Raw genomic sequence first — 24,408 nt, 5'->3', positions numbered from 1 at the left:
TTATTTGTACAGCCAAAAAATAAACATGAACCTATACTGGTGCTGTTTTTATAATCGCGAGAAGTGTTTGGAAATTCATTGCTATTAGCAATGTTAAAACATGTCAGAAAGTTAAACAGTGACCTTTGACACTCTTATAACTTCAGTAAAAGAACCAGAAACACGTTTCAAATCTAGCATCATCATTTATTTTTTTTTTTAATGTTGAATATGCAACAGTTTGTTTGTTCATCAGAGTAGTGTGTGAGAGAAACCAAACTAATGCTGGTGGTACAGCAACACTCAGAAAATAAAACGTCCAATGGATTATCAAATTAGAATTGCGTGATTTGTTTTGCAGGAGACAAAATTATTCTGTAGTTTTTCCTGGATTTAGTAACATTGTATCCATAGTAAAAACAAAGTGTGGACAGCCTACAGTATTTTGAGTCATGTAAGCTACATTAGTGGCATTGGAGCTCTCAATATGAGAACGCGGACACTGGACTTTTTTTTTGTCTCTCTCTTTCTTCTTTAGATAGTTCATCATAAAAACTGATCCAGTCTCTTTTTCTTCATTTGACACGATTAATTCCCTCTTTTCCTTGGATGTTCTTTTCTTCAGCACAGTTGTACATAAGAGAATGGTAGCTGTTGTAGCGTTTCTCCCCTGGTGACAAGCAGAACAACTTCACATATTTGGCCATTGTTGCATTTAGTCCTTTTCCGGTACCAGCTTCAGCACTTTGCCGATGGCAATAGTCTTGCCTAGTTGGAGAGAAATCATTTAAAGTCAAATTTACATAAATTGATAATATAGTGTCCTTTACCTTCATCTCGCAGCGTGAACCGTCCCATCTGAGGAAAGTCCTTGAAAGTCTCCATGCAGATGACCCCTGCTGCTCGGAACCTAGCAATACAAACCTGGTCCTGCTTGACAAATCGTGGTCGTGTTTTACTTTTCTCTCCCGTCTTCTTGTCCACCATACAGATTAGGGCCTGCAACAAGGATTGGAATAAAATCAGTCCAGTTAGGATTAAACACGAATGCATAAAACAAACCAATGTCTGAATATAAAGGGCAGGAACTTACTGAGATCTGCACCTCTTCAATGCAGGTATGGAGGTGAAGGACTGCATTGTAACCAGGACAGATGATTGATTTGTGCTCAATGATCACGATCTGAAAAAGAAAGGGCGATACGTTTTGAATGTAATTTAATGAAACATGTCATTTGTTATTTAGACATTGAACGTCCCCTTCAAACACTTCAATAAGACAAGTCGTCACCTGAGCGTCAAAGGTGCGTCCCGTGTGGCAGAGGTTGTCAGGGCTGCACAAGATGAAACCAGGCAGGATCTCTTCTTCCTCTATGCCTTTGAGCCGCATCTTTAGGTTCTCCCCAGGACCTGCATCATCTGTCTCCACTTCATCGCTGAGGAGGCTCAATACTTCCACTATGTGCTGAAATAACATACATTACATTCAACCATGTTTTATGGTGCATAAATAAATGGAAAAAAATGCATTCAGTATCATTATTATTCCACTAATGCAGTGGTTTTTCAATTATTTTCTGTCATTCCCCCACTGGGAGACAGAAATGTCCCCGATTTGGAATACTGTTGAGAAACTGATAATATCTATTGATTTATCTGTACTGTACAGACTGAAATGGAAACCAGCGAAATGTAACAAAATGGAGAGCAGTGAAGCATACAAGCGTATTTAAGAGGTAAATTGCATGCTGAGTATGTTAAGTTCATATGTACATGTTGGCAGGTCTGCACTAATATTGAAACTCCTCACTGCCTCTCACGCCACTGTGCTGTAAATGTGTTCCCTAGGGGAGCTGAGTGGGCGGACGGACAGGTAGTAACGGCGGGGGTGCAGAGTTTTAGCTTGGAGTGGGTCACGGCTGCAAAAGTAGCTCGTGTTAGGGATTACTGTGCCTGTTGTGAGATAATTCAAACCTGGAATAAAAGCCTGTTGTTCCGGCGATCAAGTCTGGTGCTTGTGTGGCTCACCAAACATTACAGTACCATTAATGACACCTAGTGACCAGGGTTGAATACTACATATCATTGCAGCATCTTTAAATGCATCTTCTGAATGCCTTATATATTTGTATACTAGTTCTTTTAGCCATTTTTATGCATGAAAATGCTTAATTTGCTTAGATATGCACATTATTAGATAATAATATGACAAATTCAACCACAAAACAGCATGATTTATTTATATTCTTGAAAACCGTGGAAGAGTGGAAGATTTAACAAGCCAAAAGAATAACTTAGCTGCTGCTTTTCCATTGCATAAAAGGTTTTATCTCAAAACGTTCATTTTTTTTTTCAAATGTATTGCTTATTTTATTTTTATTGCATTATGCATTATGTTACCCTTTCCAAATATGTGAACATCAAAATGTAATTTTCAAGAAGAGAGTAAGCATTCTATTAGTTTTACAAGCATCAGCATGTTAGCTTAAGTCTGTGAAACAGTATTCAGTATTTCCCACCATGGCTGCTGCGTAAAAACTTCATTTTGATGAGTGGCACCTTCTAGTGTATTAATTGTAAACATAGGCAGCGACCTATTTTCATATGTACTTTGATCATAAATGAGCTTGTGTGTAGTAACCATACTGTATATTGTCATGTGGAAGACCAAGCTGAGGTTTACTTTGTCCCAAATTTAGGCTTTATTAGAGGGAACATTTTGGATCGCGGATTGTGTTTGATCCACAGAAGAAGGAGAACAAATCCTACCCTGTTTGGCATCATGACCAGCTGCTGGGCTTTGCTGATCGACCCGGACTCCAGCTTCCCGAGAATGACTGTACCCATGTCCTAAACACAAACGTGAATTATTTGCATGTACCATATTAACCCAAATATAACAAGACCCTGAATATAAACTTTTTTTTAAGATACATTTTAGAAACTTTGTTTTGTTTTGTAAAATCACAAAATAACAAATCCGCAAATTTTGCCTCACAATCTCCATCTTCCACTCACTGACAGTCCAACACACAATCCTTAAAAGCATCAGAATGTTTATGACCTATTTAGCATTGACCATTTATAGATTACTGTACTGCAGGAGGAATAGTGAGATGACACTGGGGCGGCGACTTTGTACATACGTACTATTGAGAAGACTGCATACACGGCTACATAGTTTTATAGATCAGAATTTTTTCTGGCATACGTAGATTCTGAGGTTTCTGAGTAGGGAATGTTTTGAGATGGAATCCAAGCATAGTTTTTATATAAATGAGATCCTGGGTTGCTGGTGTGGGTGAGTGACTGGTAGAAAAGAGCTGGCTCACTTGGGGAGAAGCTGTTGGGCGCCACCTGCTGGTGTACATGTACAAATCTGAATATTTCGGGTGCACCGATACCACCTTTTCACTTCCGATATGATTCCAATATCGCAGCCTTGAATATCGGCTGATACCAGTAGCGTAGAATGTAAGAAAAGGCTTGATCAAGTGATATTTTTCAAAACAATAGTCAACAACAGAAAGAGTGAGAAAAAACGGACCCATTTACTTCTGCATTTGGTGTATAATTTAATCGACAATACGCATAATAGGTGCTCAATAAAGCTTTTAAACCCGACATTACTCACCTGCAACAGGTGCTGGCTCTTTTCTGTTATAGCCAATGACATTTTGTAGTCTCTTGGGAGTTTCTTATGCTTTGCAAATGTTTCAAACAGTGGTGGATGCTTCAGGAAGCTGTGGTGTTGCGAAAATCCTGCTTCAAATGTGCGATGAGGTTGGTCGTATTAAACTTCACCAGTTCTGTGCCACCACGGGAAACTTGTGCATGACGAATATTGCACTGCAACGTCTTTTTCAAACTTGAACAAAAAATTCTGCCACAGGGCTGCCATCACTCCTGCTCCTTGCTAGCTAGCACACGCTGTGGTTGTGATCACATGCGCTCTGCATGCTGAACAGAAGTGAGAGGACTATAGGAAATTTTAGATGCAGGTGATATAATCTGATACTTGCGTCATTAATTACATCACAAATTACACAACAATTACATCTTTAAATCATTAATTAAATATGTCATTAAATAATTAAAATAGCAAATGATATATATAATTATCTAAGTATTTAATTAATTATTTCACTAATTATTTATTTATTGAATTAATTATTTAATGAATTATTTAATGATTTAATTACAATAATTATTTAATGATTTCACAGACTTATGTGTGCAACTTCATGAATTAATTTGATCTGTCACAACCACCCATCAAAGTCTGTGGGCAGGACTAACGCAAATCTAGTCCAGTGATTGCGTTGGTGTGAAGCTCTGAAGTCGGAGAACATACTCCAACTTTCTCGGGAGTTGGTGAGAGATATTTTAAACCTTGTGGAGTATGTGGAAGCATGATCTGCTGACCCAGAGCACATAGCATTAAAGACGAGAGAAATTTATTCAAGTTGTTGGAATTATTTCCACACTTTATGCCCAATATATTGAACGGAGAGTGGCTGAAAATATAATACATAATATATACTGTATATATAAGTACCCCAGCACTCCTCCACCAGGGTTCCTGGACGACATGGGCAACACACACTTCAATAAATACCTCTGTACCACTGCTATGTGCTCTGGGTCGGCAGATCATGCTTCCACATACTCCACAAGGTTTAAAATATCTCTCACCATCTCCCGAGAAAGTTGGAGTATGTTCCCAGACGTCAGAGCTTCACACAAACGCAATCATTGGACTAGATCCGTGTTAGTCCCGCCCACAGACTTTGATGAGAGGTTGTGACAGATAAAATTAATTCATGAAGTTGCACACACAAGTCCGTCATATAATTAAATAATTAATTAAACAGTGAAATAATTATATAGGTTTTACATCCAATGAACTGGTATTGTAATTATTAATGACACATTTGATTATTTAAAGATGTTTTTATTTAATTCATGAATGACACATTCAATTAATTATTTAAATATGTATTTATTTAATTATATAACACATGTAATTCATTATTTAAATATTTGTTGATTTAATAAATTAACGACAAATTTGATTCATTATTTAAATATGTATTTGTTGATTTAATTATATAATGACACATTTAATTGAATAAAGATTTATTTATTGATTTAATTCATTAATGACACATTTAATTAATTATTTAAAGATTTATTTCATTTTGTCCCATTTTGGTCCACCATACAGGATTTTCCTGAGATGAGTCTTGTAAGACTTGTTTTAAGGGAAAAAAAATACTGTCTTGAGTCAATGAGTTAATAATAAGGAATACAAAAGGTCTATTCTCTTACATATCATCGGACAAGCCTCTTTTACGTCTTCCTTTCCATGTGTTTTCACCAAGCAAGTTTTGGATAAAACACATTGATTCAGTTGCTAAAAAGTCATTGCGGATGCATAGCAAAACATGATTTACAAATGTGCCATCACTATAAAAGCTCTTGTGCAATCACAGGAAGGAGAAAGGAATTTCATTCGAGACTCTCACATGACAAGTAAAGAAGCACACGCGGGTTTGCTCACCTTATACTTATCTACGATAGGTAGCCTGACAGGGCCATCGCTGGATCTGGTGAAGTTTGGCAAACTATCCAAGTGGGGAATAAATGGCAAACCCCTGGTAAAGAGTAAAAAGGAGAGTTAAGAATTAAAGCCAAATAATGTCCACTGCAATCTACATGGGTGACAAGTAGGCCTGTCACAATAACAAATTTTGCTAGTCAATAATTGTGCTACAGGGCCGCACGGTGGTCTAGTGGTTAGCATGTTGGCCAACACAGTAACAGTCTGGAGATCGGGAAGACGTGGGTTCGATTCGCCTTTGGGCATTTCTGTGTGGAGTTTGCATGTTCTCCCCGTGCGTTCGTGGGTTTTCTCCGCGTACTCCGGTTTCCACCCACATTCCAAAAACATGCATGTTAGGTTGATTGGAGACTCTAAATTGTCCATAGGTATGAATATGAGTGTGAATGGTTGTTTGTCTATATGTGCCCTGCGATTGGCTGGCCACCAGTCCAGGGTGTACCCCGCCTGTCGCCCGAAGTCAGCTAGGATAGGCTCCAGCATGCCCCCGCGACCCTAAAGAGGAAAAGCGGTATAGAAAATGAATGGATGGATAATTGTGCTACAAATTACCGTCGATAATCAATATTAATTTTTTAATTAACTGTATGGCATAATATAAGCCGGTGTGGCTGGCTCGCCGCTTCCCTCAGCTGACTGTGATCGATTTTATCTTTGTTTTATCGTTTGTTGTGAGGACCATCGACCCTCTGCTGGTGTATGATAGTCAGGAATTACTTCAAATCCAGGACATCGTGGCCGCCTGTGCAAAACAAGAGTACGGGGCGGCAAACAAACCGCGTCCCTCTTACCTGGCTGACGTGCCAGAGTTCCTGCTGCGGTAGGAGTCGTTGCTTCCCAGGAAAACGCAGAAGCAGGGGGACATGAGGTGGCAGACTTGTCAAGCTGGCAGACTTGTCAAGCTCAAAGCCTGGCTGGCAATTTCTCGTCACTACTTTCGAACAAATGCGACATACCGGTTCGTCTGTGTACCTGCGCTTACCTTGTTCATTCTGTTTAAAACCAAAATATTCACACACTGGGGCATACTGGGGACTCGCTTCTGTGCCTTCATTCACATTAGCATACGCTTTTTCACAAGGCTAATTTGGTGGCAGCACCCTGGGTCCACTCACTAGTAGCCCCGCCTTCACAAAGAGGCTGTTTAAGAGGACAGGAGTGTTCACTCTCTCCGTTCATTCCACTATACAACCAATGCACACAGACAGATGCAGAGTGAACCCTCACCATCCAGCTTGTGTGGTACAGAGAAACAAGCATATGAAACACATTCGCATACATGTACATGTCAATTTATCGAGGGCGTCATAATTATCGACCTGTTTTTTATCTCTATCCTTCGATTATCGATTAATGTGAAAGGCCTAGTGGAAGTCTGATGTGATTTCATGAAGTCGTCACATTTGATAGCATAATCGCTCACTTACGTGTACCAGGGGCATTCAGGTAGGGGGTCCTTGAGGTTGGCACCTGTGAGTCCAGAGCAAGGCATAAAGTAGATGTCCTTCTTGGGATTGAAGCCCACCTTCTTTAGAAATGGCACCAGCTTCTCTTTACACTCCTCATACCTGTACGATATATAAAACAAAAATGCTCATTTTTAGAAGGCACTGCTGTTTAAGAAATCAATCTATTGCTTGCTTGTAGGTTTCGGCAAATTCCCCCACTATGCTCACCTATCTAGGCTCCAGTTGACTGTGGGGTCATCCATCTTGTTGACCAGGACAATGAGATGTTTAACACCAGCTGTTTTAGCCAGCATGGCGTGTTCCCGAGTCTGTCCACCTTTCTCAAAGCCGGTCTCAAACTCACCCTTCCTTGCTGAGATCACCTGACACAAACGAGTAAGAAAATGTTATGGCATGACATTATAGAATCTAATACAAAATGTACCCCAAATAGAAAATAAAAGCATAAAAAGTCAGATTTGGAACAGGCACGCTAATAAAAATGAACATAATGAGTCCTGACTATCACACTTTCATGTATGGAGATAATAGTGCACTCACACCACGCTCCAAGCATTTGGGCTATGTGTACCACCCCTCCATTACATAATAATGTATTACTGCAACGTTCCTAACTTTGTGGCTTATTTCGAGTTTTTCTATTTATTGCTATTGTGCAAGGTGGCAGTTATCATTAATAACTGGCATGAGGAGTGAACATATGAATTATATATGCTGCATGAGTGTGCATGTGCCTGTGTGAGTGTATCGTGTGCTTTGATTTTGTGGATTATTCTGAGTCTTTGTGTTTATTGATATCGTGCAAGGTGGAAGTTATTAACAACAGATGGGAGGACGGAATCACATTAATTATAATTAATAGGCCACCCTATGTTGCATGTGCCCATGCATGGATGGCTTTTACTTTATTTCAAGTCATTTATTTCTATTGTGCAACTTGACAGTTATCTTTAATATCTGCCGTGAGGAGCGGAGGCATTCATATGACAAGTATGTTGCGCACATTGCATGAGAAACGATGGCAATCCAGGGAAGTCCACCGCACTCGAGTACGGATCAGTACACTAGTCAAACAAATAAGACTTTAGGTGTCAAGTGTGCCCAAGCAAGGCACGAATTGCCCAGTGTGAGTGTGACATTATACAATAAAAAGGTAGGTTTTCAGTGACCTAAAAAAAAAAAAAAGGATGTGTGGAGAAAATGCCAAAAACCCAGTTTGTTAAATAAACAGACCTGTGGACTTAAAAAAAAAAAAAAAAAAAAAAAAAAAAAAAAAGAACATCACAGGCTTTATATACTGGTGAACTAGGCATAGTTCTAAAAGAGGCATTGACAACAGGAGGTGGGTGAGCGTGAATCAACAGAATGCAGAGAAAAGACAAACATGCATGAAGCAGTGTACACGTGTCAACAAAAGTGCGCAACATCTGTGTCCATCTCACCAGAACGGCCAGGTCAGCTTGTGACGCTCCTCCGATCATGTTGGGGACAAAGCTCTTGTGTCCAGGAGCGTCGAGGATGGTGAAATGTTTCTTCTCCGTCTCAAAGTACGCCCTGCCAACCTCCACCGTTTTCCCTTTGTCTCTCTCCTCCTGGTTTGTGTCCAGAGCCCACGACAGGTACCTGTATCCACCATGTTTAATCATTGACATAAAGGCTGCGTGTACTATACAACTACTACATGGTTCAAGCGACAAAATGCCCACTTCTGCTTCCAAGAGGCACAATTTTGATGTGTCATGGCAGGGTAAAGTGGAAAAATCCAATAATCCCCAATATTCGTTTCAATTCAGTTCGATGTCTCTTGTGCCATTGTTGCTTTCTGGATGTGTGTGCATGCTGAAAACGTACCCATAACTTATTGGACGTACGCCAGCGTATTGGCCAATTTTTTCATACGTTGCCGTAAGCTGGCTAAATCGTCAAGGTGTGACAGGCATTGGTCATAAATTGTGAACACCGGCAACACGCTACGCATTAGTTGATATAAGTTGTCTATAAGTTAGAGAAACGTTCTATATAAGTTACTAATAAGTAATGTTTACGTCGTTATGAATACGCTATGTATACGCCCAAAATTGAAAAAAAAAAAAAAACGTCGGCAGTTCAATGTATGCCATCAAAATGATCACGTCAGGCATGCGCTGCCTAAATCGTCAAGGTGTGACAGGGCCTTCACATGTTCATCTCTACAGGGTTGTAATTGTGTTGAAGACTGTATTATGAATGTCATAAATAGGCTTTCTACGCTCGATGAAAATATTCCATTTATAAATAAGGAATCGTACTTTGCGAAATTCACTTATCTCGGTCAGGTCTGGAAGCAATTAACTGCGATAAAGGAGGGATTACTGTATTATGATACGCACACTGGTCTAACACAGAAACAGAAAAACTATATATGGTTAGCCTTTGCATTTTTACCTTGATTTCAGATATGACCTCGCTTACATTAAGGTTCAGACAACTAGTGTTTGACTTTGTTTGTTTGTCCTTATGCTAGCATGCCATTTCTTTCATTTACCAACAATGACATAAGTAGATGAGTACCATTTTGATTCTGGGGCTGGAGGAGCGGTTTCACCGTGACTCAAAGAAAAAAAAAACAGGGGGAGACACTTTTTTGTTTGTTAGTTGGCAGGCTCCTTTGTGATTCATGGGCAATGATGTAAAATGCTCGGAATTGACAGATGGGCCAGGGAGCAACAATAAGGGAGAAAATAAACTCCTCTCCCGTCATTTTGATCCAGATATGCACCAAAATCAGGAAAATTGATTGAGTTGCTTTTGTATAACCCTACTGACAAATAAACAACAACCTCACCATGTCTCTCTATTCTTTTCTTTGGCTTCCCTTTCATATTTTTCCAAAGTTCGCTTCTCCACCATTCCAGTTAAATACCTAAAGAGAAAATACACACAAGCATAAACACATGCCAAGGAGTCTTCTTCTAAATGTCAGCGTAGATGACTTTACAATACATTGAGCAGTCACGATCAAAGACGTTCACTCACATGATTTGTCCACCAATCGTTGATTTGCCAGCATCTGCCAGTCAAATAAAAATTAGGGTTATAACGTCAAACTGTCACTCTCAAGTCATCTTTGAAGATGTGCTGAAGCGAACCACACGCACCCACGTGACCGATGAAGACGACGTTCACATGCTCTTTCTTGGGGGCGTCCGGCGTCAAAGGCACCACTTTAGGCATGGGCAATTCCTCCTCTTCCTCTTCCATCATCATCATTTCCTCATCATCATCATCCTTACTCTCAGCATACGGCTGACAATCCCCCGCCGCCCCCAGGTCCTCTTGTCCTCCACCTACACCAGGCTCCCTGTCATTTTGCTCCCACGTCACTTCCTCCGTGGAAATGTCTGCCTCGGAGCCACCGTTCTCCACGGGAGCTGCAAACAAACACACCGACTACACTTAACATTGCCACACATATTAGAAAGTCTAGATCAGGGGTGGGCAAACTGCAGCTCGTGGGACACATCAGGCCTGTCAAACATCTTAATCCAGCCCAACGAGTGTTTCCAAATTCCTTTTTTTAAACCTTTAACATCTAAGCTACATGACTTGCAGTGCTATTGTGGCACGCTTGAGTCACCAAAATAGTCGGATGCAATCTGTACCACAACACGTCAACAGACATGTGACGCAATCTAACGTAATCTCCCTAAACTACCTATTGCACCATGTGGGCATACAAATAAATGTGTACGCACAATACCCATGACCAAAAAACACCCATATAGTCCCACCGCAATGCATGCTGGGTAGATTACAAAATATGTTGAGGTAAACAAGGAGGGACGTTAACATACTCTTGACATCCATCCCATCCATTTTCCTCTTTAGGGTCGCAGGGGCATGCTGGAGCCTATCCCAGCTGACTTCGTGCGACAGCTGGGGTACACCCTGGACTGGTCGCCAGCCAATTGCAGGGCACATACAGACAAACAACCATTCACACTCACATTCATACCTAAGGACAATTTAGATTCAAATTAGAGTCTCCAATGAACCTCACCTGGATGTTTTTGGATTTGGGAGGAAACCGGAGTACCTGGAGAAAACCCACGCACGCATGGGGAGAACATGCAAACTCCACACAGAAATGCCCAAGGTAGAATCGAAGCCAGGGCTTCCCGATCTCACTGTTACTGTGTTGGCCAACATGCTAACCACTAGGCCACCGTGCGGCCCTACTTGATATCCAATGTTTTGGGCACTTGTAAATAACAGTTTAAGTTATGGGTTATGTTTAGCGCTTAATTGTTGTTTATGTTATCGCCCATGTAGTAGTAGTTGATTCATGTGATGCGTTAACTTGCTGTGGATTTGTTGTGCTTTTGTTTTGTTGCACCGTGACTACGTACAGTATGTCGTTCTGTGTGATGATCACCTATATATAGATGGCCCGTCTGTCTAATTTTTTAACCCAGTGTGGCCCACGATTCAAAAACTTTGCCCACCCCTGGTCTAGATAGGGTGACAACAGTGGTCGTTTATCCATTGAGCTTGATTATAATAATCAATTACATCGACTATAGAAATACATTTTCATAATGACGGAAGTTCTGGTACTAATTGACTTAAGCATCCACAATGTAATGTAAAAGAAGCAGATACCATGCTAATGGTAAGTGGTAGAAACTGCATTCGACTCTATACTGTTCTGGTGTTAATTACTGAAGATGCAGTACAAACATGGTGTTGACAAGGTATAAGGAAGAAGAAAGCTGAGAACCACAGTGTTTATGCAGTGGCTATCATCCTGAATCGTATTACTTCATAAGGCATTTTGTATCATCTATCACATATTTATTATACAAGTTTATGTCAAGTATATTCATTATCCAATGTTTGAGTTCATTTTACTCCTCTACTATTTACTCTTTATTCATTCATCATTGGTGAAGGTATTACTGTTAACACGAGATGTACTCCAGTGTGACTCTGTATGCATGTTTACTGTTTGAGAGGTGTTCAATTGAGTTGATCACGGTGGTTGCAGCTTGCAGTGGCGTAAATCTGCTCATATATACTGTCATGAAATTCTGATGTTTCCACAAGAATTGCTTCCACATAAATGTTTAAATGCTATTAAAACGGGAGGGCACTGGGGTTAGTAGGGCAAAATATGGGAGTTTCCCAGGGGAAATGGTATAGTTGACGGGTATGGATCTGCTCTGCAACATATTGAGGTATATTTCTAATATTTTGGCACATGAGAGGGAAAATTTGACAAAAACTTCAGTTCTATCACACTGAAAACTAGTAAACGGTGCATTAATATTAACTTCGTAAGGCCAAATATTAGCAAAATTCCCTTTTGGATCATGTTTGTGTAACTCGTGTTGTGGCAGTGAGTGTCAAACACCTTCCTGTTTTGGCCTATATGAGACATATCAAATTTGGAAGGCACATTTTTTGAGAGTTACCAAATCCTAACCGAAGGCCAGTGGGCTCCAAAAAGACATCTATTTCAGACATGGCACAGTGAAGTTGCATATCATTCTCAAAGGAAGTGCTTGTGGGTTCACCAACGCCAACATTCCAAATAAGGCTCAGTAAGTAAAGGTAGACGTCAGCCTCCTAGCATTCCTGGTTAGTTTGGTGTTTCAAACATGACTGCAAGTGCACGCACGCTGTGTTTACAGTTCATTCAGTCAAGATCAGGGGCCTATACAGGAATTGAAGGATGCAGGGGTCGTTTTGATGCATTTAGTGGATTAAAGATGCTAAAACCAATCCAATATACAGTGGTGTGAAAAAGTGTTTGCCCCCTTCCTGATTTCTTCTTTTTTTTGCATGTTTTTCACACTTCAATGTTTCAGATCAAACACAACACAACTGAAAACAAAATGCCGTTTTTAAAAGGAAACTTTCTATTATTAAGGGAGAAAAAAAATTCAAACCTACATGGCCCTGTGTGAAAAAGTGATCCCCCCCCCCCCCCCCAGTAAAAGATAACTGAGATTGTGATCTATCAGTCTGGAAAAGGTTATAAAGCCATTTGTAAAGATTTGGGACTCTAGCGAACCACAGTGGGAGCCATTATCCACAAATGGCGGAAACATGGAACAGTGGTGAATCTTCCCAGGAATGGCCTGCAAACCAAAATGACCCCAAGAGCGCAGCGGTGACTCATCCAAGAGGTCACAAAAGACCCCACAACAACATCCAAACAACTGCAGGCCTCACATGCCTCAGTTAAGGTCAGTGTTCATGACTCCACCATAAGAAAGACACTGGACAAAAACGGCCTGCATGAAAACCACTGCTGAACAAAAAGAACATTAAGACTCACTTCAGTTTTGCCAGAAAACATCTTGATGATCCCCAAGGCGTTTGGCAAAATACTATGTGGTCTGACTGCATTTCAGAAGAACAAGATCATACCAACATAAAATATGGTGGTGGTAGTGTGATGGTCTGGGGCTGTTTTGCTGGTTCAGGACCTGGAAGACTTGCTGTGATAAATGGAACCATGAATTATGCTGCCCACCAAAAAATCCTGAAAGAGAATGTCCGGCCATCTGTTGGTGACCACAAGCTGAAACCACGCAGGACAATGAGCAGCAGGACAATGATCCAAGAAACACCAGCAAGTCCACCTCTGACTGGCTGAAGAAAAACAAAATGAAGACTTTGGAGTGGCCTAGTCAAAGTCCTGACTGAATCCTACTGAGATGTTGTGGCATGACCTTAAAAAGGTGCTTCATGCTCAAACCTCCAATGTGGCTGAATTATTGCAAACATAAGCTGGGCAAAATTCCTTCACAGCGCTGTAAGAGACTCATTGCAAGTTATCGCAAACACTTGATTGCAGTTGTTGCTGCTAAGGGTGGCCCAAACAATGATTAGGTTTAGGAGGCAATCACTTTTTCACACAGGGCCATGTATGTTTGGATTTTTTTCTCCCTTAATAATAATAATTAAAAAAAAGTTTAATTTATAAACTGCATTTAGCGTTCAGTTGTGTTGGCATTTACTAATATTTAAATTTGTTTAATGATCCGAAACAATTAAGGGTGATAAACATGAAGAACATCCACATCTTGGCTTTGTGTTATTGGTGACAATGCAAATTGTTGTAATATCTAATAATAGATCTAATTAAAATGATTTCATGTTGTTTTTATTTTATTTTTTAAACGAGCTGCGACAGACATTCGCCCCCGGCCCGCACTTTGGACACCCGTGTTCACACGCCTGTTCCAGATACATACCAATTGTTTGTGCCACCTCCATGGTGCCAACTGGATATGGGGCACCTTAAGGGAGAGAACACATTTTACAAACTTTTATTCATATTTTCCCCACGCAATATTGATGACATTTTTATATTTCCTGGTCAGCGTCACTTAGCAATGAATCACATATAGCTTATGACGACACACAACTTTAACGTGGGGAGTGACAGAGCCGAGTTAGCTGCGTTAGCAAGATAGTTAGCAAGTTAGGCTAACTTCCAAATAGTTGTCAAGCCGTCATGTAACATTACCGTCTAAAGGAGGGGTTTCCGACGTGGTGGTTTGAAGGAAACTGGGCACAAACACCGCAGCGTTGACGTTGGGTACAAACGGCTTGGCGTTGACGTTGAGTGCGGCGAAAGCACCCGGGAGATCCGCCGCGGTGGCCGGGGCCTCGGCATCTTCCTCCAGCTCCCACGAATCCGGAGCGGTGTCTCTCAGGTCCATGGCTTCGTTCACCGGCGTTGACAAGCTATTCTCTGCCGATAAGAGCTGGTAGGTTTTTCTGGTTTTGTTTTCAACTGTTAGTTAGTAGTATGTTTAAACAGCGCTGCTGTTGGTGAACTCCCCATTGCTATGCTGCTTTGACAAGCATATGGAGCTCGCATGACAGGAGCTGTGGTTTAGCCGTGAATGTCCAACACTCACCGCTTGAGGTCAGCAAAGATCCCCTGCTGACTGTATAGTGGGGGCGGATCGATCCAAATACAAATATCAAGATTGTATCCGTTTGGGTCAATACTAATGTGATAAATTCTATTTTTTTTATTTTCTGTGTCTTTTCACAAATATCCCTGTTTTTTATGTGTTCATTTCGTTACATTATTGATTTTTTTATTTACAAAGTCAGGGAATAAGTCAAAAGCCAAATAATTTGAACTAGAACCAATAGTTTTTGCTTTTGTTTACTTATTTTGCATTGCTGACAATTGTATGTAATAAAATATAATTGTTGTTGATATCGCTACATTCTCATTGTTGTATTTATATACTATATTAAATTATTCACAAATTTGTGTGTTGTTAAACAATGGTCTAAAATATTAATCCTTTGTTTTATTCTGATTTTAATCATAATCAACAAATTAAAGGCAAAATCATTCAATGATCTTGAAAGATGCTCACCTTAAATACAATAAAGCAAATTATCGGTACTTTATTGTATCATATGATTGACAAACGATATGACGACGCATGGAATAAATATTTTGAACACTACTTTGAAAAGCTCACCTTCAATACTCATACACATGTATGTCAATCGGATGAATAAATAGTATAAAATGCCCTAAATTAAAGGCAGCAAACTGTGCTAAAAACATAACTTGGCTACTCTTGCAAATGTATGAAAACCAAATCAATTTTTAGCCTTAAATCAGTCGAAGTGGAACAGCTAACTGTGCTGAGAATGTATAACTCGGCTCTCTAGCCATCACTCTTTAGCATCAGCAATTCCTCCAGCAGTGATGGCAAAAGTGGCCTCGTTCTCCGGCATATCAGGACTGTATGGAATAAAAAAGGAGTAGAATGTAAACAAAAAGAAAAAAAAGTGAACGGAAACTGCATACCTGTCAAATATTTTGGCAATTCTCATCTCTCCACGTCCTTTCCTCAAGCTTAACCGTGTGGTGGAGGCATGGGCCAGGATATGACCGCCAATCGGCTTCTTGGGATCAGCTTGGAATCTGACATGGGGGATAACTAAAATTGCTTCATCAAAACAGAACAATGTTTGGCCAAATGAGAAGTGAACGTGTGATGTCTTACGTCATTCCTGCACCAGGATCAGCTGTCATTTGGTTGGTCATGAACACAGCAACATTGTACTCTTTAAGACAAAAAACCATGTCAAGAACCTCACCCATACCTACATTTATTACTACAACTAGAAGAAAAAAGTTGTAATTTTACTATATGAATAAATGACTGGTAGTAGTAGTTTACAAGCATCCAAGACTGTTGAGGATCTTGTTAAGCTGTCCGCTTTAATATATGTTTTGCAGTGTTTCGTCACATCAACACCATCATCAAAGAACCATCACGTGTTTCATTATCTGATTGCGGGATGCCGTGTTGCCGTGTGAAAATGCACACGGTTGCCACATTATCACAATCACTGGGTTCTGTGTAAAAAGGAAAAGGTGGAAATATGGCAGATCTGCTCTCGCTCTGATGCAACCATTGTGTGGGTACACGAGGCACAAGTAGATTGTATGTACAATTAAGAAGACACGTCATTGTTCAGACCTTCAGAGATCTTCTGCAGTCTGGAGAGCATCTGGGCCAGCTTCTGCTGCCTCTCAGCCAACTCCCCTCGGCCCGAGAAGTCCACTCTAAAGAGAGCCATGATGGAGTCAATGATCTGATGAGCATACGGAGAGGAAGAAACAATGGAAATGTGTTTTATTAAAGATACTACACAGTTCACAAGGCTCATCCATTATCACAGAAAACTTGCTCTTTACCAAAAGCTTAAAGACCCCTCCTTCTTCATGGAATTTGGCTGCTACAAAGTCCAACAGTTCCATCTGATGTTCACCTGCGACAGTAGAAAGTCAATGTCTGGAAGCACCACTACTGTCATGAATGTGGACTTGCCCTGAACACCTCCCCAGGGAGGCATCCGAGAGGCATCCTGACCAGATGCCCAAGTCACCTCATTTGGGTCCTCTCAATGCGGAGGAGTAGCGGTTCTACACCGAGTCTCTCCCGGATGACAGTGCTTCTCACCTTATCTCTAAGGGAGAGCCCAGCCACCCTACGGAGAAAACTCATTTCAGCCGCTTGTACCCGCGATCTTGTCCTTTCGGTCACTACCCAAAGCTCATGACCATAGGAGGGTAGGAACGTAGATCGACCGGTAAATTGAGAGCTTTGCCTTTCAGCTTAGCTCTCTCTTCACCACAACAGACCGATGTAGAGTCTGCATCACTGCAGACGCCGCACCAATTCGCCTGTCGATCTCGCGTTCCATCCTTCCCTCACTCGTGAACAAGACCCCTAGGTACCTGAACTCCTCCACTTGGGGCAGGATCTCATCCCCGACCCGGAGATGGCATTCCTCCCTTTTCCAGGCGAGAACCATGGACTCGGACTTGCTGATTCTCATCCTGGCCGCTTCACACTCGACTGCGAACCAATCCAGTGAAAGTTGAAGTTCACGGCTCGATGAAGCCAGCAGGACCACATCATCTGCAAGAAGCAGAGACTCAATCCTGCAGCCACCAAACCGGAACCCCTCAACTCCCTGGCTGCGCCTACAAATTCTGTCCATAAAAATAATGAACAGAATTGGTGACAAAGGGCATCCCTGGCGGAGTCCAACGCTCACTGGAAACAGGTCCGACTTATTGCCAGCAATGCGAACCAAACTCTGACATCGGTCATACAGGGAACGAACAGCCTGAATTAGCTGGTCCAATACCCCATACTCCCGGAGTACTTCCCAAAGAAATCCTCAAGGAACACGGTCGAATGCCTTCTCCAAGTCCACAAAACACATGTAGACTGGTTGGGCAAACTCCCATGCACCCTCAAAGACACTGCTGAGAGTGTAGAGCTGGTCCACAGTTCCACGACCAGGACGAAAACCGCACGGCTCCTCTTAATCTGAGATTCAACTATCCGGCGGATCCTCCTCTCCAGAACCCCTGAATAGACCTTACCAGGAAGGCTGAGGAGTGTGATTCTACGATAGTTGGAACACACCCTACGGTCCCCCTTCTTAAAAAGGGGATGACCACCCCGGTCTGCCAATCCAGAGGTACTGCCCCTGATGTCCACGCGTTGCTGCAGAGTCGTGTCAACCAAGACATAACTAAAGCATCCATGGCCTTAAGGAACTCCGGGCGGATCTCATCCACCCCCGGGGCCCTGCGACCGAGGAGCTTTTTGACAACCTCAGCCCCAGAGATAGGAGAGCCCACCGTGGAGCCCCCAGGCTCTGCTTCCTCATAGGAAGACGTGTTGGTGGGATTGAGGAGGTCTTCGAAGTATTCTTTCCACCGATCCACAACATCCCGAGTCGAGGTCAGCAGCACACCATCCCCACCATACACGGTGTTGACGGTGCACTCCTTCCCCCTCCTGAGACATCGAATGGTGGTCCAGAATCTCTTCGAAGCCGTCCGGAAGTCGTTCTCCATGGCTTCTCCAAACTCCTCCCATGTCCGAGTTTTTGCCTCAGCGACTGCCAGAGCCGTAGACCGCTTGGCCTGCCGATACCTGTCAGCTGCTTCCAGAGTCCCATGAGCCAAAAAGGCCCGATAGGACTCCTTCTTCATCTTGATGGCATCCCTCACCACTGGTGTCCACTAACGGGTTCTGGTATTACCGCTACGACAAGGACCGACCACCTTACGGCCGCAGCTCTCCCAGAGGTGGGAGTTTAAACTCCTTCTGACAGGGGACTCGTTCGCAGCAGACCCTCACAATACGTTTGGGCCAGCAAGGTCTGACCGGCATCCTCCCCCACCATCAGAGCCAACTTACCACTAGGTGGTGATCAGTTGACAGCTCCGCCCCTCTCTTCACCCGAGTGTCCAAAACATATGGCCGCAAGTCCGATGATACGACCACAAAGTCAATCATGGAAGTGCGGCCTAGCGTGTCCTGGTGCCAAGTGCACGTGTGGACACCCTTATGCTTGAACATAGTGTTTGTTATCAACAATCTGTGACAAGCACTGAAGTCCAATAACAAAGCACCACTCGGGTTCAGATCAGGGGGGCCATTCCTCCCAATCACGCCTCTCCAGGTCTCACTGTCGCTGACAACGTGAGCGTTGAAGTCCCCCAGCAGAACAAGGGAATTGCCTGAGGGAGCACTCTCCAGTACTTCCTCTAGAGACTCCAAAAAGGGTGGGTATTCTGAACTGCTGTTTTGCGCATAAGCACAAACAGTCAGGACCCGTCCTCCCACTCGAAGGCGGAGGGAAACTTCCCTCTCGTTCACCGGGTTAAACTACAACATGCAGGCCACAAGCTGGGGCGCAACAAGAATTGCCATCCCTGCCCGTCACCTCTCACTGCTGGCAATGCCAGAGTGGAACAAAGTCCATCCCCTCTCAAGAGGACTGGTTCCAGAGCCCTTGCTGTGCGTTGAGGTGAGTCCGGCTATATCTAGCCCGAACTTCTCAACCTCGTGCACCAGCTCAAGCTCTTTCCCTACCAGAGAGGTGACCCTCCTCCATGTCCCAAGAGCTAGTTTCTGTAGCTGAGGATCGGACCGCCAAGGTCCCCGCCTTCGGCTGCCACCCAGCTCACTCTGCACCCGACCCCTTTGGCCCCTCCCATGAGTGCTGAGCCCATTGGAGGGGGGACCCATGTCGTCTCTTCGGACTGTGCCTGGCCGGGCCCCATGGGCGTAGGCCCGGCCACCATACTAGGCCAGGCTCCAGAGGGGGGCCCCGGTGACCCACGTCCGGGCAAGGGAAAACGTAGTCCAATGTTTTTTATCATCATAGAGGTCTATTGAGCTACTCTTTGTCTGGTCCCTCACCTAGGACCTGTTTGTTGTGGGTGACCCTACCAGGAGCATAAAAACCCCTGACAACTTAGCTCCTAGGATCATCGGGAAACGCAAACTCCTCCACCACGATAAGGTGGTAGCTCAGGGAGGAGAGAAGTTATCTTCAGTTTAGGCTTTTGTAATAATAATTTCATATCAATATATCATATTGATATTTCATATCAATTGGCAGTTTATTCAGTTTACAGTTGAATGGAGTGAGGTTCCCCAGGCTGGCAAAGTTAGCATTCCAAAACCAGTTCACTTCAGTGAGCTTCCCAAGGCTGGCAAAATTAGCTTCTCCTCACATTGGCTGGAAACTCTTTCACATGCTGATCTGCTCATATTTCTCAACAACAATCATTAGGCTACAGAGTGACTTTATTTTGTAATAGTACGTCTGTGCATTTGAATGTGAAGCGGTTTAGCTCTGAGCCACAGGCCTTTCAAGCATCTCTTTTTTTGAACACGGAAGTTACTAACTGGATGACGAATTATTGGCGTACAATTGCTGCTTGGATTGAAGAATACATTGTGAATGACACTGCTAATTGGTTGTTAAATAGCCCAAACATGAATCAACAAATTTCCCATTATGACACATGTACGTACTAGTATAGGCCCGAGCATAAAGCACGTTGTCAAGGACGGCATCATGGTCCACTTTAAACCTGTCTGCAATGTCTCTCAGTCGGTCTGGGCGACTAGAACCATACAGGTATTAATTAAGGGTAATAGGAACAAATTAGAACAGAACAAACACATATGACTAGCCAAGTAAACAAGAAAATAAACAAGTGCTCTTGTGTTTACATTTCTCCCTCTGATTGACTACGGAGATGTGCTGTATATGGGGGCTCCTCTCAAGTGTCTCCAATCTTTAAACAGTGTCTATCACAGTGCCTTGAGGTTTGTCACTGGTGATGGTCGCCTTACACATCATTGTGACTTATATGTAAAATCAGGACTGCCCTCTTTAAGTGCGCATAGGTATACACACTGGCTGATCCTGATTTACAAGGCTCTGCTTGGCTTAGTCCCAACATACTTAAGTACTTTACTCCAGAGATCTAAAAGTCAGTATGCCCTGCGATCGTGTGACATCCTCCATCTCTCTGTTCCCCGTGTGAGAACTGAACTGGGGAAGAAAGCGTTCTGTTTTGCAGCCCCCACAGCGTGGAATCTTTTACAGGCTGAACTAAAGCTCTCGGAACTCATTCCTTTTGGAGCCTTTCGGTCCTTGCTGTTGGACAAAGAACGTGAGACCACAGAACAGTGCCTTTGTTTTAAATAGCTTTTTATGGATTTTATTACTAATCACTTGCACTTTACAAAGTATGTGTGTTAATATACATTGTATGTAATCTTTTAGATTTGTATATTTTATCACTTGTGACGTGTGCTGCTGACCTCTTGGCCAGGTCACCCTTGTAAAAGAGATCCTGATCTCAATGGGTTTTTATCTGGTTAAATAAAGGTTAAATAAAATTAAATAAAAATTTCAGCGTGAGGATACAAGGTGTTCTCTGTGTCCATGAAGATGACCTTCCCACCTGAGTAGCCATCTTCTCCTGGCAGCTGAGCGGTGACTGGACAAAATCAACATAGCATCTGTTGTATATGAGTGTTGCTTTAGCATCCATTTTCGAAAAGATGCCTTACTCACCACAGAGTGTGTGGGAGAGCTGTGTTTTTCCTGTACGAAACTCTGCAGAATAAGGTCATGTTTTAAGCATGGTTTTGTTAAAGTTGAAAATAATAAACAGTGTTATCAAGAGGCATCTCACCACCAAAGGCCTCTGTGATGGCCATACTCTCTATTCCTCCACCCAGCAGTTTACTGCGCAGAGAAAACCATAGTGCCTGACAGTAAAATACCAGGTTTGCTATCCAATTTTCATATTTTTACCAGCCAAAGTACAAAGTCACTCTTAACTCAAACTCCTGACTGCCGGTCGTTATGTGAAAAACCAACTTCCTCTTGGCGCTGTACTCAAAGGCAGTCTGGAAGCCAACATTCTATAAGGTAAAGAGAATTATCTAACAATGTCACGCTAAATACAAAATACAAATAAAAAAATACAAACATTTTTTTTTTAAGTTATGCAAAAATAAATTAGCAATTTGGGGAGTTTTACCAGCATTTTTCCAGCAGCCTCCTTGATCTTTTCTACTTTTGCTTCGGACAGCCCCTTAACATTGCACAAAGCTCTGCGAGTCGTCATCTGGATTCCCTTAACGGTGCAGATGCCCACTGACTTGAGCTTTTTGATATCCGCCATATTCTGTGGTGACAGACAATAAGAGAAGGGTAGACATGTCTACCTAGTGGTGAGCATGTGACATTGGATTTAATTGCACTTGCTAGGGCTGCACAAAAAAAATCTTGATATGCCTTCACACTAATTTCTAAAAATATTGACTTAAAAACATTTTTGACAAATGTTGCCATTTTACTCAAGGACTCAGACTGCACTGCTGTTTCCAAGACAGCCGACACGTCCTCCTCCTCACTTTCCCTGGCCCCAGCGAGCCTCACAGGCCAGGGTGAGTCACCTTAATTGCCCTGGCTATATTCACCAGCTACCATATTAACTGACTTTTCTTTTGACTTGTCTTTATTTTATTACATGCATGAATGTACTGTAGCATGAGCGAGCATGTCATGTTTTTGATTTGATGGATTCTTTTCAGTCGTTCTATTCATTTATATTTGAAAAAATGCGTCCGTCAACTGAACTACTATGAAGAATGGCACAAAGACCACCACAAGTTTCTTGAAAACATAACAAGCCAATGAGGAGTCAAATAATAATGATGATAATAAAAAAAAGTGTGATTCCTTTAAAACAAAAGCAGATGGCCCTAAAAATATGATGTATGTATGGGAAAAAATTGTACCAGAGAATGTAATCTCAGTTCTACTTGTATGCATGAAAATCGTGATTCACATTTTCTACAGAGTGGTGCAGCACAAGCTGCTGTCACCACTTCTCTATTTCTAGGCCCCCTTTTCGTCAGGGGCCCTTGGAATTGTCCAACTTTCCCCTCCATATGGCGCCCCTGCTTACTCACAATGCCATGTTTCTGCAGGAGGTCAATGTCTTGAAAAAACGACTCCTGTTGGTAAGAACACACAAAAAAATACGTTACGACTGATTGACAGTAAACTTCCCTAATGAAAAGGATATATTGGTTTGTTGTTTGCTAAAGGCTAAAAGTTAGCATCCAAGTGTTAGATTGCACATCACAGTCAAAAATAACCAAAAAAGTTGATATATTTCATATCTTACCTCCTCGTCTTGAAATGCAGCGTCATCTTCAACAACTTGATCCTCCGACATTTTAATTCTGAATGCTAAATGCTGTGTTTAGCCAAGCCTTAGCTTTAGCGGTTCTAAGATATTTCAAAATAAAAAAAATGAAAAGGAATGGAAAACGAACGCTATTATTTGGTCTCTCCAAGTGTAACAACAGCAACATTAGTTTGTTGCGCCTTTAAAATCAACTCAATATCGGTACGAGTACAAGCAGTTTCATCAAATTCATTGTAGTTAGTGGCGGGAGCGTCAAGATTATGCTAGGTTCAAGGTAAATTGGATTTTGTGATTCTGTACTAACGGTTGAGGTCCTACAATACATGAATGCTGAGTTCAAGTGTGGGAGAAAAGTTCATACTGGCCCGGAATCCACAAAACTCACTTTTTTGCAAATGTGTAATATAATTGGATAATTTACTTGGTGTTTATTAAACACAATAAGGATATGACGTAAATTTTTCAGCCACTTGCAGCTTTTTTGCCCTGTGTATTTTTTGTAATTATCTAATGCAGAATACAGTCATGAAAAAATCATTAGGATCCATGTTAATGCCTGGTACGACATTTTTTTGGACAAATATGCTTTAAAAAATACAGCTCATAAGAGTTTAATTTAAGAGGCGATATCTAGCAACTTCCATGATTTTCTTGATAACCAAAATCACTTAAGTTCTTACATTAATAGCTATAGCAATGTACTGCCAAAAATGTAACATTTATGAGCTATTTTTGTTGTCATTGTTCCATTTGTCCAAACAAAGGTACCTTTAGTTGTATCAGGCATTAAAATGAAGAAACTGAACAAGGGTGGTCTAATAAATTTTTCCATGACTATATACGGTAGTTGGTTTGTTGTGAACTCAGGTAAATACAATATTTCATTTAAATTATACAAGAGGTACTAGAGGTATCACCTATGTTAACAGCATAGTAAGTTGACTAACAAATAGTTATGCAGAGTAAACGAGGCAGCAAAGTCATCTTCATTAAACATTAAAATATGTAAAAGCTGCAATACAACTTCTTTACACCAACATAACTGTTTGACTTAAAATAATTAAACTTGTTAGTACACTTTCTTGGTGTAAAACCAAAAAATAGACATGAAAAAGAAATAAAGCATTAAAACCAACCACACGTCAACTGTAATTCTAGCAACAATCATTGGCAAAAAAAATTATATATATATATATATATATATATATATATACTGTATATATGTGTGTGTGTGTGTGTGTTCT

The 24,408-nt window shown here is 41.7% G+C and overlaps 2 protein-coding genes across 4 annotated transcripts; both read right to left on the bottom strand.

Moving 5' to 3' along the window:
* Nucleotides 1–127: 127 nt before the first annotated feature.
* On the bottom strand, nt 128–14,999 carry gspt1 (G1 to S phase transition 1). Of its 2 annotated transcripts, XM_054756150.1 has the most exons (14): nt 14,591–14,998; nt 14,316–14,360; nt 10,209–10,481; nt 10,087–10,120; nt 9,896–9,973; nt 8,514–8,694; nt 7,279–7,433; nt 7,030–7,170; nt 5,543–5,636; nt 2,749–2,829; nt 1,271–1,444; nt 1,073–1,162; nt 810–978; nt 131–747 (listed from the first exon to the last, which is right to left on the bottom strand). In XM_054756150.1, exons 1-14 carry the CDS (start codon nt 14,784–14,786, stop codon nt 695–697), a joined length of 1,764 nt encoding a protein of 587 aa, XP_054612125.1. In that variant the 5' UTR covers nt 14,787–14,998; the 3' UTR covers nt 131–694. The 2 variants fall into 2 exon arrangements, with proteins under 2 accessions (XP_054612134.1, XP_054612125.1); XM_054756159.1 differs by lacking the exon at nt 14,316–14,360 and having other exon boundaries at nt 128–747; nt 14,591–14,999.
* A 456-nt stretch (nt 15,000–15,455) lies between these two features.
* dmc1 (DNA meiotic recombinase 1) lies at nt 15,456–24,353 on the bottom strand. Of its 2 annotated transcripts, none has more exons than XR_008566455.1 (13): nt 23,141–24,353; nt 22,923–22,967; nt 21,986–22,132; nt 21,784–21,866; nt 21,635–21,687; nt 21,514–21,555; nt 21,364–21,436; nt 20,460–20,551; nt 16,805–16,878; nt 16,587–16,701; nt 16,107–16,167; nt 15,908–16,040; nt 15,456–15,841 (listed from the first exon to the last, which is right to left on the bottom strand). XR_008566455.1 is itself a non-coding variant. In XM_054756197.1 (13 exons), the coding sequence occupies exons 1-13, from the start codon at nt 23,189–23,191 to the stop codon at nt 15,772–15,774; spliced, it is 1,023 nt and encodes a 340-aa protein (XP_054612172.1). In that variant the 5' UTR covers nt 23,192–24,353; the 3' UTR covers nt 15,456–15,771. The 2 variants fall into 2 exon arrangements, 1 of the variants encoding a protein (XP_054612172.1); XM_054756197.1 differs by having other exon boundaries at nt 15,908–16,024.
* Between the last annotated feature and the right edge of the window lie 55 nt (nt 24,354–24,408).

The sequence above is a fragment of the Dunckerocampus dactyliophorus genome, chromosome 2, assembly GCF_027744805.1.
Source record: "Dunckerocampus dactyliophorus isolate RoL2022-P2 chromosome 2, RoL_Ddac_1.1, whole genome shotgun sequence".
In the NCBI taxonomy this organism is placed as follows: Eukaryota; Metazoa; Chordata; class Actinopteri; order Syngnathiformes; family Syngnathidae; genus Dunckerocampus; species Dunckerocampus dactyliophorus.
The sequence above is the reverse complement of the archived record's forward strand: the minus strand, read 5'-3'. Positions and strand labels throughout refer to the sequence as shown.

Excerpts from the sequence above, each read along its gene's own strand:
- gspt1 (XM_054756150.1), bottom strand. The coding sequence starts at position 14,786 with ATGGACCTGAGAGACACCGCTCCGGATTCGTGGGAGCTGGAGGAAGAT. Across the intron at positions 7,434-8,513 it reads AAGCTGACCTGGCCGTTCTG|GTGATCTCAGCAAGGAAGGG; the intron begins GTGAGATGGACA and ends CGTTTGTGTCAG. Across the intron at positions 2,830-5,542 it reads CTATCGTAGATAAGTATAAG|GACATGGGTACAGTCATTCT; the intron begins GTGAGCAAACCC and ends GTTTGTGTTTAG.
- dmc1 (XM_054756197.1), bottom strand. The coding sequence starts at position 23,191 with ATGTCGGAGGATCAAGTTGTTGAAGATGACGCTGCATTTCAAGACGAG. Across the intron at positions 21,867-21,985 it reads AGGCTGCTGGAAAAATGCTG|AATGTTGGCTTCCAGACTGC; the intron begins GTAAAACTCCCC and ends TTTACCTTATAG. Across the intron at positions 16,702-16,804 it reads GAGGGGTCTTTAAGCTTTTG|ATCATTGACTCCATCATGGC; the intron begins GTAAAGAGCAAG and ends TATGCTCATCAG.